The sequence below is a fragment of the Bos javanicus genome, chromosome 1 (genome assembly GCF_032452875.1).
Source record: "Bos javanicus breed banteng chromosome 1, ARS-OSU_banteng_1.0, whole genome shotgun sequence".
NCBI lineage: Eukaryota > Metazoa > Chordata > Mammalia > Artiodactyla > Bovidae > Bos > Bos javanicus.
In genome coordinates, this window is record NC_083868.1 from 35,697,928 (window position 1) to 35,712,622 (window position 14,695).

At 39.2% G+C, this 14,695-nt stretch overlaps 1 protein-coding gene across 1 annotated transcript in view; it reads left to right on the forward strand.

Annotated features, from left to right (window-relative positions):
- Positions 1 to 206: 206 nt before the first annotated feature.
- The window catches only part of CHMP2B (charged multivesicular body protein 2B), a 34,128-nt gene continuing 19,639 nt past the window's right edge, over positions 207 to 14,695 (forward strand). Inside the window, exon 1 of the mRNA XM_061432925.1 lies at positions 207 to 648. Within this exon, the coding sequence (XP_061288909.1) occupies positions 348 to 648 (301 nt within the window). The 5' untranslated portion in view covers positions 207 to 347. The remainder of the gene's footprint in view (positions 649 to 14,695) is intronic.

Sequence of the window (14,695 nt, forward strand, 5' to 3'; positions counted from 1 at the left end):
TCAGCATTATCATCAGCCCCTGCACTTATGAAAGGCTTGATACAGACAGCAAGGGGATGGTCATTAATCAACTGGTTCCAGGACGACCCACGCTTGTCCTAGGATTCTGGGGACCCCTACTTCCAGCTTCTTGGTGGGCACGGAGAGCGTTAAGGATCATCTCTGTCTGCATTCAGCGTGGAACCCGGACCTAGAAGCCACCTGACCCTGCCCGCGATCCCCCAAGTACTGCTAACATCGCTAGCGGCGCATCACTCCTGGCGCCAGGACCCCAGCAAGCTGGAGAGTGGGCAGCCGCTGAAGTGAGGGCAGCGGCCGCGGCTTCAGGCGCCGCAGTGCGCAGGCGCATGCGCAAACCGCGCAGGCGCCGCCTAGAAGTGACTTCTCCAAAAAGTGTCTTAGTTCGCGGTCACCTGAGCTCCGGGCAACTCGGCTGCGGCAGGCTTCGCGGATACCCGCTCTCCGCGGGTCCTGACTGCAGACCCCGCCCTCTTCAATTGTCCATCCGCTCCGCCATCCCGAACCTTTCGAGGGTCTGTCATATCCCTCCTTGTTCTTTCTCACTCGCGGGCCGGATTGGGCCGAGCCGGGCTGCCCGGGTGCGGTCCCTGACCATGGCGTCCCTCTTCAAGAAGAAAACCGTGGATGGTGAGTTCCGTGCCTGGCTGAAAAGGCCTAGCTCTGCGTTTCCCAGGCTTATTTGGGGGACTTCCGGCCTTGACTCTTGTTGCTGTCCCTGGGGGCGGGGCTGGATCAAGTGGCCCCACAGGTGACCGCCTTCGTGCGTCACTTTTCCACTTCCCTGTCTCTTCGGACTCGCCCTACCTCAGTCTCACCTGGGCAGTCTGGCTTCCTCTCTCTGATAACACGATCCTTAACAGCCCCGCCCCGTCCCCAGGTTTCTCCTTCAGCTGTATCCTGAGCATTTCCTGGAGGCAGGATGCGGTTGACCCTTGAGTGTCATTAGATTTGGTGATTTGATGAATTTCTTGTTGGTTTCCTCTGAGTGTTTACTGCTCCTTCAGTTTGGAGCTGTACTACTTGGGAGCATCCAAACCGGAAACCTGTGTTGACGTGGGGGGAGGGTGTAATAGGCTCCAGTTACCAAATGAACTTGGTCTGGACCAGTCTTGCCCTGGGAACACACCATCAACAGAGATGTGAAATAAATGCTTCTTGACTGACACCAGTAGAAAAATAAAAGAAATCCAAGGGAGGTACCTGGATTTCGTTTTCATAGTTGACTTCTGTCTCGTATAAATATCTTGCTGTCTAAAGTAAGAAATGTGGTTTGCATTATCTGCATAGACACTTACGTTTTAATATGCTTGCATTGCCTCAGACATTTAACTCAATGTCATTTTAAGGGGAAAAAGTGAATACAGGAATATACAAATTGGTGTTTGTAAGCAATGATTATCATAAATGCTTATATAGCTGTTTAGTTAGCCTTGATATTTTCATTGACTTTACCAGGAATCAAATTGATTCAAATTATTTAGAAATCGTGTTTCTCATTACATGTTGAGTCTAGGTTGTTGCTGGTTCAAAGAATCACTTCTTTGTAAGGGTCTAACTGCCACAAAAGGAGCAGTGGTAGCTAGACAGTGATTGGTACAAACAGGGTGCTCAATCCAGACGTGGGGTAACTCCTTCGTTCCTTTGTATTGACTGTTGCAGTGCTGCCACAGTTATTTTTTGGAGGATGACAGAGAGAGGATCTTTACCCTCCGCACTGCCTTTTACTTCAGCACATGTCTTTTTACCCCTAATTTGTCACACAGCATAATACTGTGTGATACATAATAATAATTTTTGGTTATTCTGAGTGGGTGAAATTGACTTTTTATTAACTGAGAAATACCACTTAAAATACTTGCAATAACTATCAAGTTTGGATAGGAAGTAATACAATTATGTGAAATGAGTTTTGTGTGTATTTTACCTGAGAATGTTAATCTTTAACATGACACTTTATTTTTTCAGTGTTCAGTACCAACATTATGGTTTTCAGTTATTGTATAGTACTCCGGGGGGGGGGAGGTTTTTTTTTTTTTTTGGTTATTTAAGTCTCATAGAGTGAGAATTGTACAGAGGTAAAGGGTTGCATCTTCTTACTATGATATTACAAATTAAAATTTTTAAATTAACATTAAAAGCGAAACGTCCTAGCTCTAATTGCTTGATGTCTGTCAAATTACAAAGACATAAAAATCAGTTCTATATTCTCAGTGCTGTGCTTCCTGGTGCTTTTGGCAATCCAGTGACAATTGTACTTGAAGTATAGAGCAGAAAAAAAAAAAAGACAATGAGGATGTGCAGTGAGCATGTTTAACTGTATACTTATTTGCAGCTGAGTTAATTCATCCAAGAAATGATGTTTTTGCTAAATAGACTTACTTGCAAGAAAAAAATCTTAAGGACTTTTGGAAGGAACTATCTACTGACTTAAAGATCTGAGTGTGAAATTTCTGAATATAAATTTGACCACTATGTACATTTCACTATAACCAGCAAACTGCATACTTGATGTTTTCTTAAATTATCATGTCAATTGAGATCACTTAATGACATCTTAATTGTAGATCTGTACTTTCATTATTTTGATCTGGAGATTTGCTGATGCTTTTATTCTTTATTTTCTCAGAAAAAAAAAAAAGATGTTTTGTTTAAAAGGTGACAGCATTCATCTTAGCAGTAATGAGGCTATATATTTTGAAAGTGAACGTATTCTTATGCATATCTGCCAGATCCTCAGAATCGTTGATTATTGATCATAAGATCTTTTACTACATGCTGTCTTTTTACCTGTTTCGGCAGTAATGAAATTCTGATATATAAGAAAAATATGTAACTACTTATAGAGCTGGAGAATAATTGAATCTTTCTTGTCTCTTTGGATTGGCTAGAAGAGTTGCATACAATATCATTAAAGAATACTGCATATGTAAATTAAAAGGGGAGAAAACATTACAGCACTTATTACTATTCAGAGTTATGTTTAATTCATTTTTGACACAAAGATGAACAAGTCTCTGCAGTGTATACTTTGTTACAGAAATTAATGAGAATTGTAGCTCAGTGCTGAGGAAGAGAAAGATTCTTTTGAATTTGAAATTACAGTTGACTACTTGGTTTTCCTTTTACTGACTTATAAGATATATATATATATATGTATACACACACACACACACACATTATACACACACACACACACACACACACACACACACACATTATATAGGCCTTCCCCAGTAGCTCAGCGGTAAAGAATCCGCCTGCAATGCAGAAGATGTGAGAGATGTGGGTTCGATCCCTGGGTCAGGAAGATCATCTGGAAGAGGTCATGGCAACCCACTCTGGTATTCTTGCCTGGAGAGACTCCATCAACAGAGGAGCCTGGCGGACTATGGCCCATAGGGTCATGAAGAGTCAGACACAACTGAAACTACTTGTATATATATATGTATATATATGTACATATACATGCATATATGTTTTTGTTTTGTTTTCCTTTTGTATTTTTTCCCTAAGTGGACTAATGGTGACCTATTTTTTTAATCTAATTATGAACCTGTAAGTCAAGATGCCATGAGGACTTGTGAATGCACAGCTAAATATGCCTGTTAAAAAGTGAAGGTCTTTAAGTGCGATATACTTTTTGTCTGTTATCCTCAACAAAGACAAATTTGAGGTGCTAGTCTAAGCCAGCACACTGTGTTAGCATATTGTATCTGTATCTTATTTAATTCTTAACAAAACCTATAAGCACTATTGTCATCTCCATTTTATAGATGAGGAAACTGAGACGCAAAGGACTAAGTAACTTGCCCAGGATCATTCAGCTACTAGGTGACAGAGACATGACTTTCTCTCTTTGAGCATTATCATTGTTGTTTGTTTCTTATTGAAAAGCCTGCGGCACAATTTAATTTTGCTGTTCTTGCTAAGTACAAGGAATTCTCAGCATTTGGTAGATACCATGTAAGGCATACCTTTTGTCTATAAGCCAAAATTTTCTTAGTGGAAATATTTTCCCTTAACCCAACGTTTTCTTAGGAAGTATTTTCCAATTCATTTTACTCTTCATCTAAATCTCTCAAAGGAGTGGTGATGTCTCCTATCCCCACTTCTCTACTTCTCTGACGTCCCCCCACCCACCATTGTACAGCAGTTTGATTTACATCTCATGTAATAAATGAGATCTTGCTAAGATCATCAGTGACTTCTAGATCACTGAATCCCATTTTTAGTGATCATCTCTTAGGCTATGTTTTGCATTTGATTTTGATAATAATTTTTTCCTTGAAATTCTCTTTTGGTTTGCATGACATAACACTGTCTTCATTTTCCACAAATTCTTCTGACTACTCCTTTTCCTTTTATGTTTTTCTTTTCTTTCTTCCTTCTTTTCTTATTTTAACCTTGCCTTTAAATGTTAGTGTTTTGCTTGGTTCCATCTTGGATTACCATTATTCTAACCGTACATTTTCTCCCTACATGATCTTATCTAAACTCTTATTTTAGTTATAACCTAAGTGCTGATGTATCCCAATTGTGTATCTTTAGATATATTTTTCTGAGTTTCAGATCAGTATATCTAATAGTTTCCTAAGTATCTCCACCTTGATGTCCCAGAGTACCTCAAATTAAAAGAGGTCCCAAAAAGAATTCATCACCATCTCCTTCAAGTCAGTTCTTTTCCTGGGTTTTCATCTTCCGATGTGTAGCAGTCCTTGATTTTGCCCTCTACCTTTAATTAATTACCAAGTCCTCCTTTTGTCTCTTAAATGTTTGTCACATATGATCTTTCTTTTTCTCATTCAGGTCCCATTTATCTTAAACTTTCTTACATCATTTTTCTGCATTTCCTTCTTGTAGCTTCATAGCCTGTAAATCATTCATCTGTAAAGTTGCCTATGTGATTGATATATATATATGAACTCCAAATCTTACTATGCTGCTGCTAAGTCACTTCAGTCGTGTCTGACTCTGTGCGACCCCATAGACAGCAGCCCACCAGGCTCCCCCGTCCCTGGGATTCTCCAGGCAAGAACACTGGAGTGGGTTGCCATTTCCTTCTCCAGTGCATGAAAGTGAAAAGTGAAAGTGAAGTTGCTCAGTCGTGCCTGACCCTCAGTGACCCCACGGACTGCAGCCTACCAGGCTCCTCCGTCCATGGGATTTTCCAGGCAAGAGTACTGGAGTGGGGTGGCATTGCCTTCTCCCTTACCATGCTACTCCTCACTATGCTGCTCCTCACTGTAAATCCATTTCTTGAGTCTCTAGCATGAAAGGATCGAGTGAGTGCCATGCTTGATCTGTTCCTTGTCTTCCTTACTAGCCATGTCATTTCACTAAGAACCCTTCTCATATTCATCTGTATATATCATACTCTTTCTCACTCTGATGTTTTTTTAGTTATGATACCTTTATGTGTAGAGTTCTCTTTTTTTCTTCCTGTAGCTAATTTGAACAGGTTTTTTTCTTTCTCTAGAAATTCTTCTTCAGTGCCACCTCAGTTCAATTCAGTTCAGTCACTCAATCGTGTCCGACTCTTTGTGACCCCATGAACCACAGCACGCCAGGCCTCCCTGTCCATCACCAACTCCGGAGTTCACTCAAACCCATGTCCATCGAGTCGGTGATGCAATCCAACCATCTCATCCTCTGTTGTCCCCTTCTCCTCCTGCCCTCAATCTTTTCTAGCATCAAGGTCTTTTCAAATGAGTCAGCTCTTCATATCAGGTGGCCAAAGTATTGGAGTTTCAGCTTCAACATCAGTCCTTCCAATGAACATCCAGGACTGATCTCCTTTAGGATGGACTGGTTGGATCTCCTTGCAGTCCAAGGGACTCTCAAGAGTCTTCTCCAACACCACAGTTCAAAAGCATCAATTCTTCGGTGTTCAGCTTTCTTTATAGTCCAACTCTCACATCCATACATGACCACTGGAAAAACCATAGCCTTGACTAGATGGACCTTTGTTGGCAAAGTAATGTCTCTGTTTTTGAATATGCTGTCTAGGTTGGTCATAACTTTCCTTCCACGGAGTAAGCGTCTTTTAATTTCATGGCAGCAGTCACCATCTGCAGTGATTTTGGAGCCCAGAAAAATAAAGTCAGCCACTGTTTCCACTGTTTCCCCATCTATTTACCATGAAGTGATGTGACCAGATTCCATGATCTTCATTTTCTAAATGTTGAGCTTTAAGCCAGCTTTTTCACTCTCCTCTTTCACTTTCATCAAGAGGCCCTTTAGTTCTTCTTGCTTTCTTCCATAAGGGTGGTGTCATCTGCATATCTGAGGTTATTGATATTTCTACCAGCAATCTTGATTCCAGCTTGTGCTTCCTCCAGCCCAGAGTTTCTCATGATGTACTCTGCATAGAAGTTAAATAAGTAGGGTGACAGTATACAGCCTTGACGTACTCCTTTTCCTATTTGGAACCAGTCTGTTGTTCCATGTCCAACTCTAACTGTTGCTTCCTGACCTTCATACAGGTTTCTCAAGAGGCAGGTCATGTGGTCTCTTATTCCCATCTCTTTCAGAATTTTCCACAGTTTGTTGTGATCCACACAGTCAAAGGGTTTGGCATAGTCAGTAAAGCAGAAATAGATGTTTTTCTGGAACTCTCTTGCAAACTGTGTTAAATACCTCACTCCTTGTGCCCCTTCCCACTTTTTTTTTTTTTTTTAACATCTTCTTGTTTGTATTTTCCTGAATGAAAGTAGATCTTCACGAACTTCCAAAGTTGGATTATGCTTTTCTTAAGTTTTTCCACATTTGGATGGTTGCAGAGTCTTCAGCATTAATGAGAATGACTCTACAGCAGTTTAGAGTTTAGAGACTAAATGCCAAAATAGTGGCATTTACTAACCAAGAGCGGTGTTCCCAGTATCCATATACAGAGCATCCTGTAGTCTACATCTATATTATCACACCAACCCTGAACCTTAGTGCAAGTTTAGAGAAAATTTGAGAACTGTTACTGACAGTAGAGGAACAAAGCTTCTTAGGCTTTGCCTTACTGGGTGCTGTTTATGTATGCTGATTTTCCAGAGTTCAAAATTTGTGAAATTTTGACTAAGTTGGATAAATCTGTCAAGAGTCAGTTGTGATGCCACATTTTTGATAGCACAAGAGGGGATAAAATTTATCATCTACATAAATTAGATCCCTTTCAGAAATATCCGTGCCTTCTTCCAGATAAACTACAGCATTCTCATGGTGCTACCTACAGTACCCAGATCTTTCTTTGCATGGTATGTGTTCCCAGAATGATTATTATCCTGAATATTTAAAAACTCAAATTTTGCTTTCTGATTGGTTCCTAAATTCTTGGCACACCAAAGAAAAATAATTGAATAAGGAATTCACGAACACAGTACTCTTCTGAGCATTTTTCTGAGCAAAAGTATTACAACATTTTATTTATAGGAAATAGAGACTGTTTCTTTTCTGTTTTTTTGAACAATTTCAGATCTGAAGAAAAGTTGAAATGACACTGAATATCAGTGAATACCCATTTTCTCATTGCCTCAATGTACCAATTATTAACATTATGCCACATTTGTTTTCTCTCCCTTTCTATGTGTGTATGTCTTTATGAGTACATTTGTATGCATATGTGGGTTTCTGTTGTTGAATTATTTAGGGTAAGTTATAGACATCATGCAACTGTGACAATCCAGCAGATATTTCCCAGAATAGGATATTCACCTGTACAAACACAATGCCATTATGACTCTCAAAAAAGTTAATAGTGTACAGAAGTGAAAGTGACAGTGTAAGTCTCTCAGTCGTGTCTGACTGTTTGCGACCCCGTGGACTATAGCCCACCTGGCTCCTCTGTCCATGGGATTCTTCAGGCAAGAATACTGGAGTGGGCTGCCACGTCCTGCTCCAAGGGATCTTCCGGACCCAGGGATTGAAACTGTGTCTCTTATGTCTCCTGCATTGGCAGGCGTGTTTTTTCCCACTAGCACCACCTGGGAACTCCCAATAGCATTATTTAATATGGAGTGAAATTCCAAATTTCCTTAATTGTCCACCCTCCCCCCCAATTCATTACTGCAGTTTTTGTTGCTGTTGTTTGTGAGGGAAGTGATTACCTGGGTGATGAAAAGACTTTCCTACTTATGTGGCATTTGAGAGAAAAACACAGTGTTGAGAAAGAAATAGTTATGTGATGACCAGGTACCTGAGCCTTCTAGGCATAGAGAACAGTAAAGTAGGAAGCCCTTTCAGAAGCCCAGGAACAGATATTTCTGTATGAAATGTCTTTCCTTTACATTTCTCCATTCCAAACATGATACCAAAGGCTGGTATTTCCTTTCATGCTACCATTTTCTACCTTCAAGTCCATCCTGTGAGACTGTTCTTTCAAAGGATCTTTCACTCATTCCTTTACTTATCTAAGCTGAAAAACGCCCTTGGCAGTTTTCTGAAGCTGTTATTGATGAGCATGCTAAAGGCTGTGTCTTTGAGACCCACATGAGACCCAAAGATCTGCTGACAGGTGACATCTCAAAACCTTCCTTAAATTCCTGAAAACACTGATATTTTAACAATCATGAACAAATTCATTTCAATGAGTTCCTCAGGGCTTGAGTTACTTTTGAGACTTTCCTGGTGGGGGAAAAGCATTCCTTGTTGCTTCTTTTTATGCTACCATAGGGCTAGACTCCTAGTCTCTTCATAGTGTTCCACCTTTTCCTATCAAGTGAGTCCCGCTGAGATTTTCAACTTCAACCTGGTTTTTAAGCAAATCCCTGGCTGTCTGGGCCAAGTACAGAGTGGCATGATTCTCTACTCTCCTTTCTGTTTCCCATAGTTGTTTATTTTTGTTTTTATTTTTTCTTCATCATGTATTAAAACTGGTTACTTAGGTGATACGTTTTCTTTCAGATTTCTGATATACTATGTCCAAAGCCTGAGAAACAAGTTTGCTTTGCCTATCAAATTTTGATTTCTTCTCACCCACTCTCTCACTGTTATTGTCCTTCTGCCTCTGTAAATTTGATTTTCAAAGCCAGTATTCTCTAGGTACTGACCTCTAATATTAATATTTCTTTCTTAGCCCTTAACCTTTGAGTTTGTAGCATTTTTGCAGTTTTTTTTTTTTTTTTCCCTCATCAACCTAAGGAGATGGTATATCCTCACATGGCCAGTACCCCATCCCCCTTTATTGTTCATTGTGGAGCTCCACATGCCAGCTTTAGCTGAACTCATGCTCCCAGCTCTTCTGTTCATAGCCATGATCAGAGTTTATCTAATACTCCTTCACCCACTCTAGCAGTGCCACAGTGCCACTATTTCCTCTGATACTAGCTTGCAGACCTTGCACATAAAATACAAAGAGGACACTTGCTCTCCTCTTGGATCTTAATCCCCAAAAGCCAGTTCATGGAGATGGTAAAGCAGGATGTGGAAGCATTTTGTGCTCCTTTTTCAATCCATGTGATCGTCAGATTCAGGATAGGCAATACAGTTGCATAAATCAAAATGATTTTTCTCTGAAGAAACACATTTAAAAGCAGACAATATGGTAATGTTAAAAAGTCCATCATGACCTTACAGTAAAGTGGCAAACCCAGTACATGGTAGAGCCGGTGCTGTCTAGGAGACCAGCTTAAACACAGCTGAGTGGTATAGTCTGTGAGTTGTGCTTTAGTGCTCCTGAGGCACAGTAATCCTGACTGCAAGCTTGAGCTCCCTCCCTTCTCTCAAAACATAGGCACTTGAAAGGATGAAAAAAAAAAAAGAAAAAAGTGGGCTTTCCTGATAGTTCAGTTGGTAAAAAAAAATCCGCCTACAATGCAGGAGACCCTGGCTCAAGTCCTGGATGGGGAAGATTCGCTGGAGAAGGGATAGGCTACCCCCTCCAGTATTCTTGGGCTTCGCTTGTGGCTCAGCAAGTAAAGAATCCGCCTGCAATGCGGGAGATCTGGGTTTGATCCCTAGGTTCGGAAGATCCCCTGGAGAAGGGAAAGACAACCCACTCCAGTATTCTGGCCTAGAGAATTCCATGGACTGGAATAGTCCATGTATAGTCAGTCCATGGGGTCGCAAAGAGTAGGACACGACTGAGCGACTTGTACTTTTCATATTTGCAGCTTGTAATGAGCGACTTTCACTTTTCATATTTGCAGCTTGTAATTTAATCCTCAGATGTGCAAACAGTATGGAAATGAGCAGAGTCTAGAAATAATAACTATGATTCAAGTTGAGGCTTAGCCTCAAACCCAGTAGAAAATTCTAGTGAGCTAGATCACATGGGAGACCCTTTTATATTTCACTTTTTATTTTGGCGCTCTCTGTTTTTCTTTTCTTTGGTAATCAGATAGACCTTATTGACTGGGAACCAAAGAATGACCTTAGGTCTGTTTGTATCTTCTTAAGTCCAAAATTTAAGTCAGTGATCTTATCACTCTTATACATATGTGTTACTTTGTTCAATAAGAAGAGCCTGAAAGGCTTTAATGCCCTGGGTGGAGCTGGCCTGAGTGGCCTTTTCTCAGTGTTGTGCTGGATGTGGGTGAGGAGAAGATGGTGGGTGGGGCAGCCCCTGGAACCTTCTGACATGTCCAAGTACTAACTGAGAGAGCATACCATAGGCACATCCCTGCATATTCACAGTTTGGAAGTTCAGTACTCCATTTTTCCTTTGTAGAAAATGTCATAAAATCTGTCATAGCTCAGATTTTGCCATTGTTAAATTGTCAACCATCTTTCTTGATAACTAGTAGATTTTATTGTTAAATTATTAGTCATCTTTCTTGATAACCAATAAATTTTATTACATATTTTTAAAGAACCTGTTGAATTATGGCTATAAGATAAATCCTTTCACATTTTGGTATATATATGTTTGTATTCCCTTAGATTACAGTTAACTACTATATTGGTATAGTTGTTGATATGAAGTAAAATGAGAATACAAATAGGTAAATAAATAAAATATACTTCTTGCTCTTAAAGAGCTTGTAACCTTAGGAAGAAATCAGACCTACTAAGAAATAAATTTAATGGGAAATAAACTTTGACTTCAGAACATTAAGAGTGTCTCCGAACCTTTCTCATGTTATTCCTTCTGAATTATTTGAAGATTAAATTATTAACTATGAGTTTAGTACAGGAATTGTTTTTAAAGAAAATTTGTTTTATAGGATACACCCATTATCTCATATGAAAAAAATATTTTACTGTCTTTTCCCTCTTACCTTAATATATTTTAAAGTGTTACAGTTTTGTTTTATACAATCTAGTGTATAACATTAGATGCTCTTGGATTATAGCTTAGAACTCTTTAAATATTAATAGGTCATTAACAACAGGCTGTGAAATATGCGGTAGTTAATTTTCTTTATTTTTCCTTCTCTAATATACAGTGACAGTTATGGTACACATAGTTACATAAAATTAAGAAAAGTGAAGTCAAACAATTTCGATTAAATTGTTTTATTAATGTATCATGTCATTAAAGTATCATGTCATAATACTTGTATTTCAACAAAGATGGCTCTATCTATTCTTTACTCTGATTCTCTGACACCAGGTGGGTGTCTCCAGCACTTTAGTTCAATCCTAAGCAACAACTGTTTGGAGTCAGTACAGACCCCACAGGTTAAGGGCTCTGTCCACAAAACTGTCCTCACTTAAGAGGCCAGTCACAAGTCTTAGATTGCCACCAGTACTTCTGACTGACCGGCTGTAAACACTAGTGTCACCCCAACTCCCTCTTCAGATCTGAAAACACACTAGAACAACTCTCAGAACTCAGGAAAGTTCTTAGTATTACCAGTTTATTTGTAAGAATGCAACTCAGGAACAGCTAAGTGGAAGCAAGGTACTGTGCAGGGGGATGGGGTGAGGGGTGGTGCTCAGAGTACCTATGCCCTCTCTGGACATGTTACCTTCCCAGAATATCAGTATGTTCACCAACCTGGAAACTCTTCCAGTCTCTTTATTTATTTATTTATTTTTAATTTAATTTTATTTTTAAACTTACAATATTGTATTAGTTTTGCCAAATATCGAAATGAATCCACCACAGGTATACCCACGTTCCCCATCCTGAACCCAGTCTCTTTAAGAATATTTATAACCCTGTCTCTGGCTCTACTCCCCTCCCCTGAGAGATGGGGCTGAAAGGCCTCACCTTCTAATCAAGAATTTGGACTTTCTGGTAAGCAGCCTCATCCTGAACTCTCCAGAGGTACACTTCCTTAGATCAAAAGACATATCTATCACTCAGGAAATTCCAAGAGTTTTGGGAGCTCTGTGCCAGGAACTCAAGACAAAGACCAAATATAAATTTTTCATTACATGACCTTAGTAATGAAAAAATGTATATTGATAACATTTTAGATCCAACAGTCAGTGCTTTCAGCAGTTGCTTTACACTGTGTCAATTACCTAGTCACAATTCAACTTATCAATATGGTGGCTTCTCTCTCAGCTCAGTACTTTTGTAACGTTAGAAGACCATCATCATTATCTTAATATTTCATCTTATCCTAGTTGAATTCAGGGAGTTTTTAGTGTGCAAAAGGATTGTATTCCAAAAGTTCACTTGTAATACTATAGTGTTAAATTTAGGGCATATTTTCTTTTGAAATAGTAGAATAAGTGGTCAGTGTTTTCATACCAATCCATTGTCTTGGGCAAGATAGGGGAACTATGTCCAAAAAATGGAAATTGAAAGGGTTTAAGTAGTGAAGATGAAAAAGCTGATGATTGTTTTGAAAGATGGGGAAATGAAAGCTTTCTTTGCTCTTTTGTTTAGTGTCAGTCTGTAGATTTCAGAGGAAAAACATCATGTGTGTAGACCTAATTAAATTTATGTCCACCTAAAATTCATATGTAGAAGCCCCAACCCCTAATGTGACTGTATTTGGAGACAGGGTCTTTACAGAGATAACAGGTTAAATGAGGTCATGAGGGTGGAGCCCTAATCCAATAGGACCAGTGTTATCATAAGAAGAAGAAAAGATACCAGAGAAAAGGCCATGTGAGGACACAAGAAGAAGATGGCTATCTCATGTCAAGGGAGAGGGCTCAGAAAAAACCAACCCTGCCAGCACGTTAAAATTCTGTTGTTTCTGCCACCCAGTCTATGGTGTTTGTTGTAATAGCCCTAGCAAACTAACAAGTCATGTTTTTTAAGAATAGGATCCCAGCCAGTGCTCCATGAAACACTGCTACCCAAGAAATGCTAATAGAGGTTTCTTTAAAACGATTCCTGGTTTAATGACTTCGGAGAATAACCGACCACATATTCTTCCCTTAAAGGTTAACAATGTACTTTTGTATATTAAATGTTCTTAGAAGCCTTGAAGCAAATAAATTGGTTTAAAATTTTTTCAACTTGAACATTTCCCAAATATATTTGCCTACAGACTATCCCCTTCTTTTTTAAGTGAAACATGTTTCCCATCTAGAAGAAAGTGAGTGAGGGGAGAGAGCTCCCTCTCTTCTCATCTCCTATATAGATATTGTATGGTTTCCTATTCCTGTGTGTAAGGAACATATAGAATGTATCTTTAGTAAATCCTGAGTGTGAGATGTCCACCAATATAACTTAATTGAGAAACAGAGTAAGTAAAGGAGGAGAAATAGATGTTTTGTAAGTAGGATATAGGAGCTCTGACATCTTATTTTTAACTTTTATTCAGTCATTGTAGTTGATTTTATATAATGACGTGAAATGTTGTTCATTCTGTTTAACAGTGCTATTTGTTGATATCTGTCTCTATTTGTAAGGATTATGTCTCTGATAGCTTTATTTTTTGTTTTCCTACAAGCTTCACAGTCAGAGGCTATTGAATCAGAGTGCCTGTGGGGTGAAGCCTAGCACTTTTTTCTCCCTTGCGCAGATTACCTCACCAAATACCAATTCCGGCCTCTGAAACAAGTGAAATAATAGTACCTACCTTTGGGGGTTGTTGTGAAGCACTTAATATACCTATTACTCAGTATAATTAGTTATTTTTATTCTGAGTAAAGTTTCATTATAATAAGAAATGTGTAGAATATAAGTTGTGATGCTCCATCACTACAAAAGATAATGGTTGCTGGCTTTGCTGTTATTTTAATGGAGTTGAAATTCACTTAACATTAATCACTTTAAAGTGAACAGGTCAGTAGCATTTAGTACATTCACAATGGTGTATAACCACCATCTCTAGTTCCAAAACATTTTCATCACCGTAAAATAAAGCCCTGTATCCATTAAGCAATGACTCACCAGTCCCCTGTCTCTCCAGTTCATGGACATTTGGGTTGATTCCACCTTTTGACTATTTTAAATAGTGCTGAATTTGTGTAGAGTAATGGTTTAGGTACTTTTTTTTTCAGTTCTTTTGGGTAAATAGGAGGGAAATTGTGAGATGAGTTGGTAATTTTATGTTCAACTTTTGAGGAACCACTGAACTTTTATCCACAATGGCTGAAATAATTTACATTCCTACTCACAAGAAGAACTAAAGAGCCTCTTGATGAAAGTGAAAGAGGAGAGTGAAAAAGTTGGCTTAAAACTCAACATTCAAAAAATTAAGAACGTGGCATCCAGTCCCATCACTTCATGGCAAATAGATGGGGAAACAATGGAAACAGTGACAGACTTTATTTTGGGGGGCTCCAAAATCACTGCAGATGGTGACTGCAGCCATGAAATTAAAAGACGCTTGCT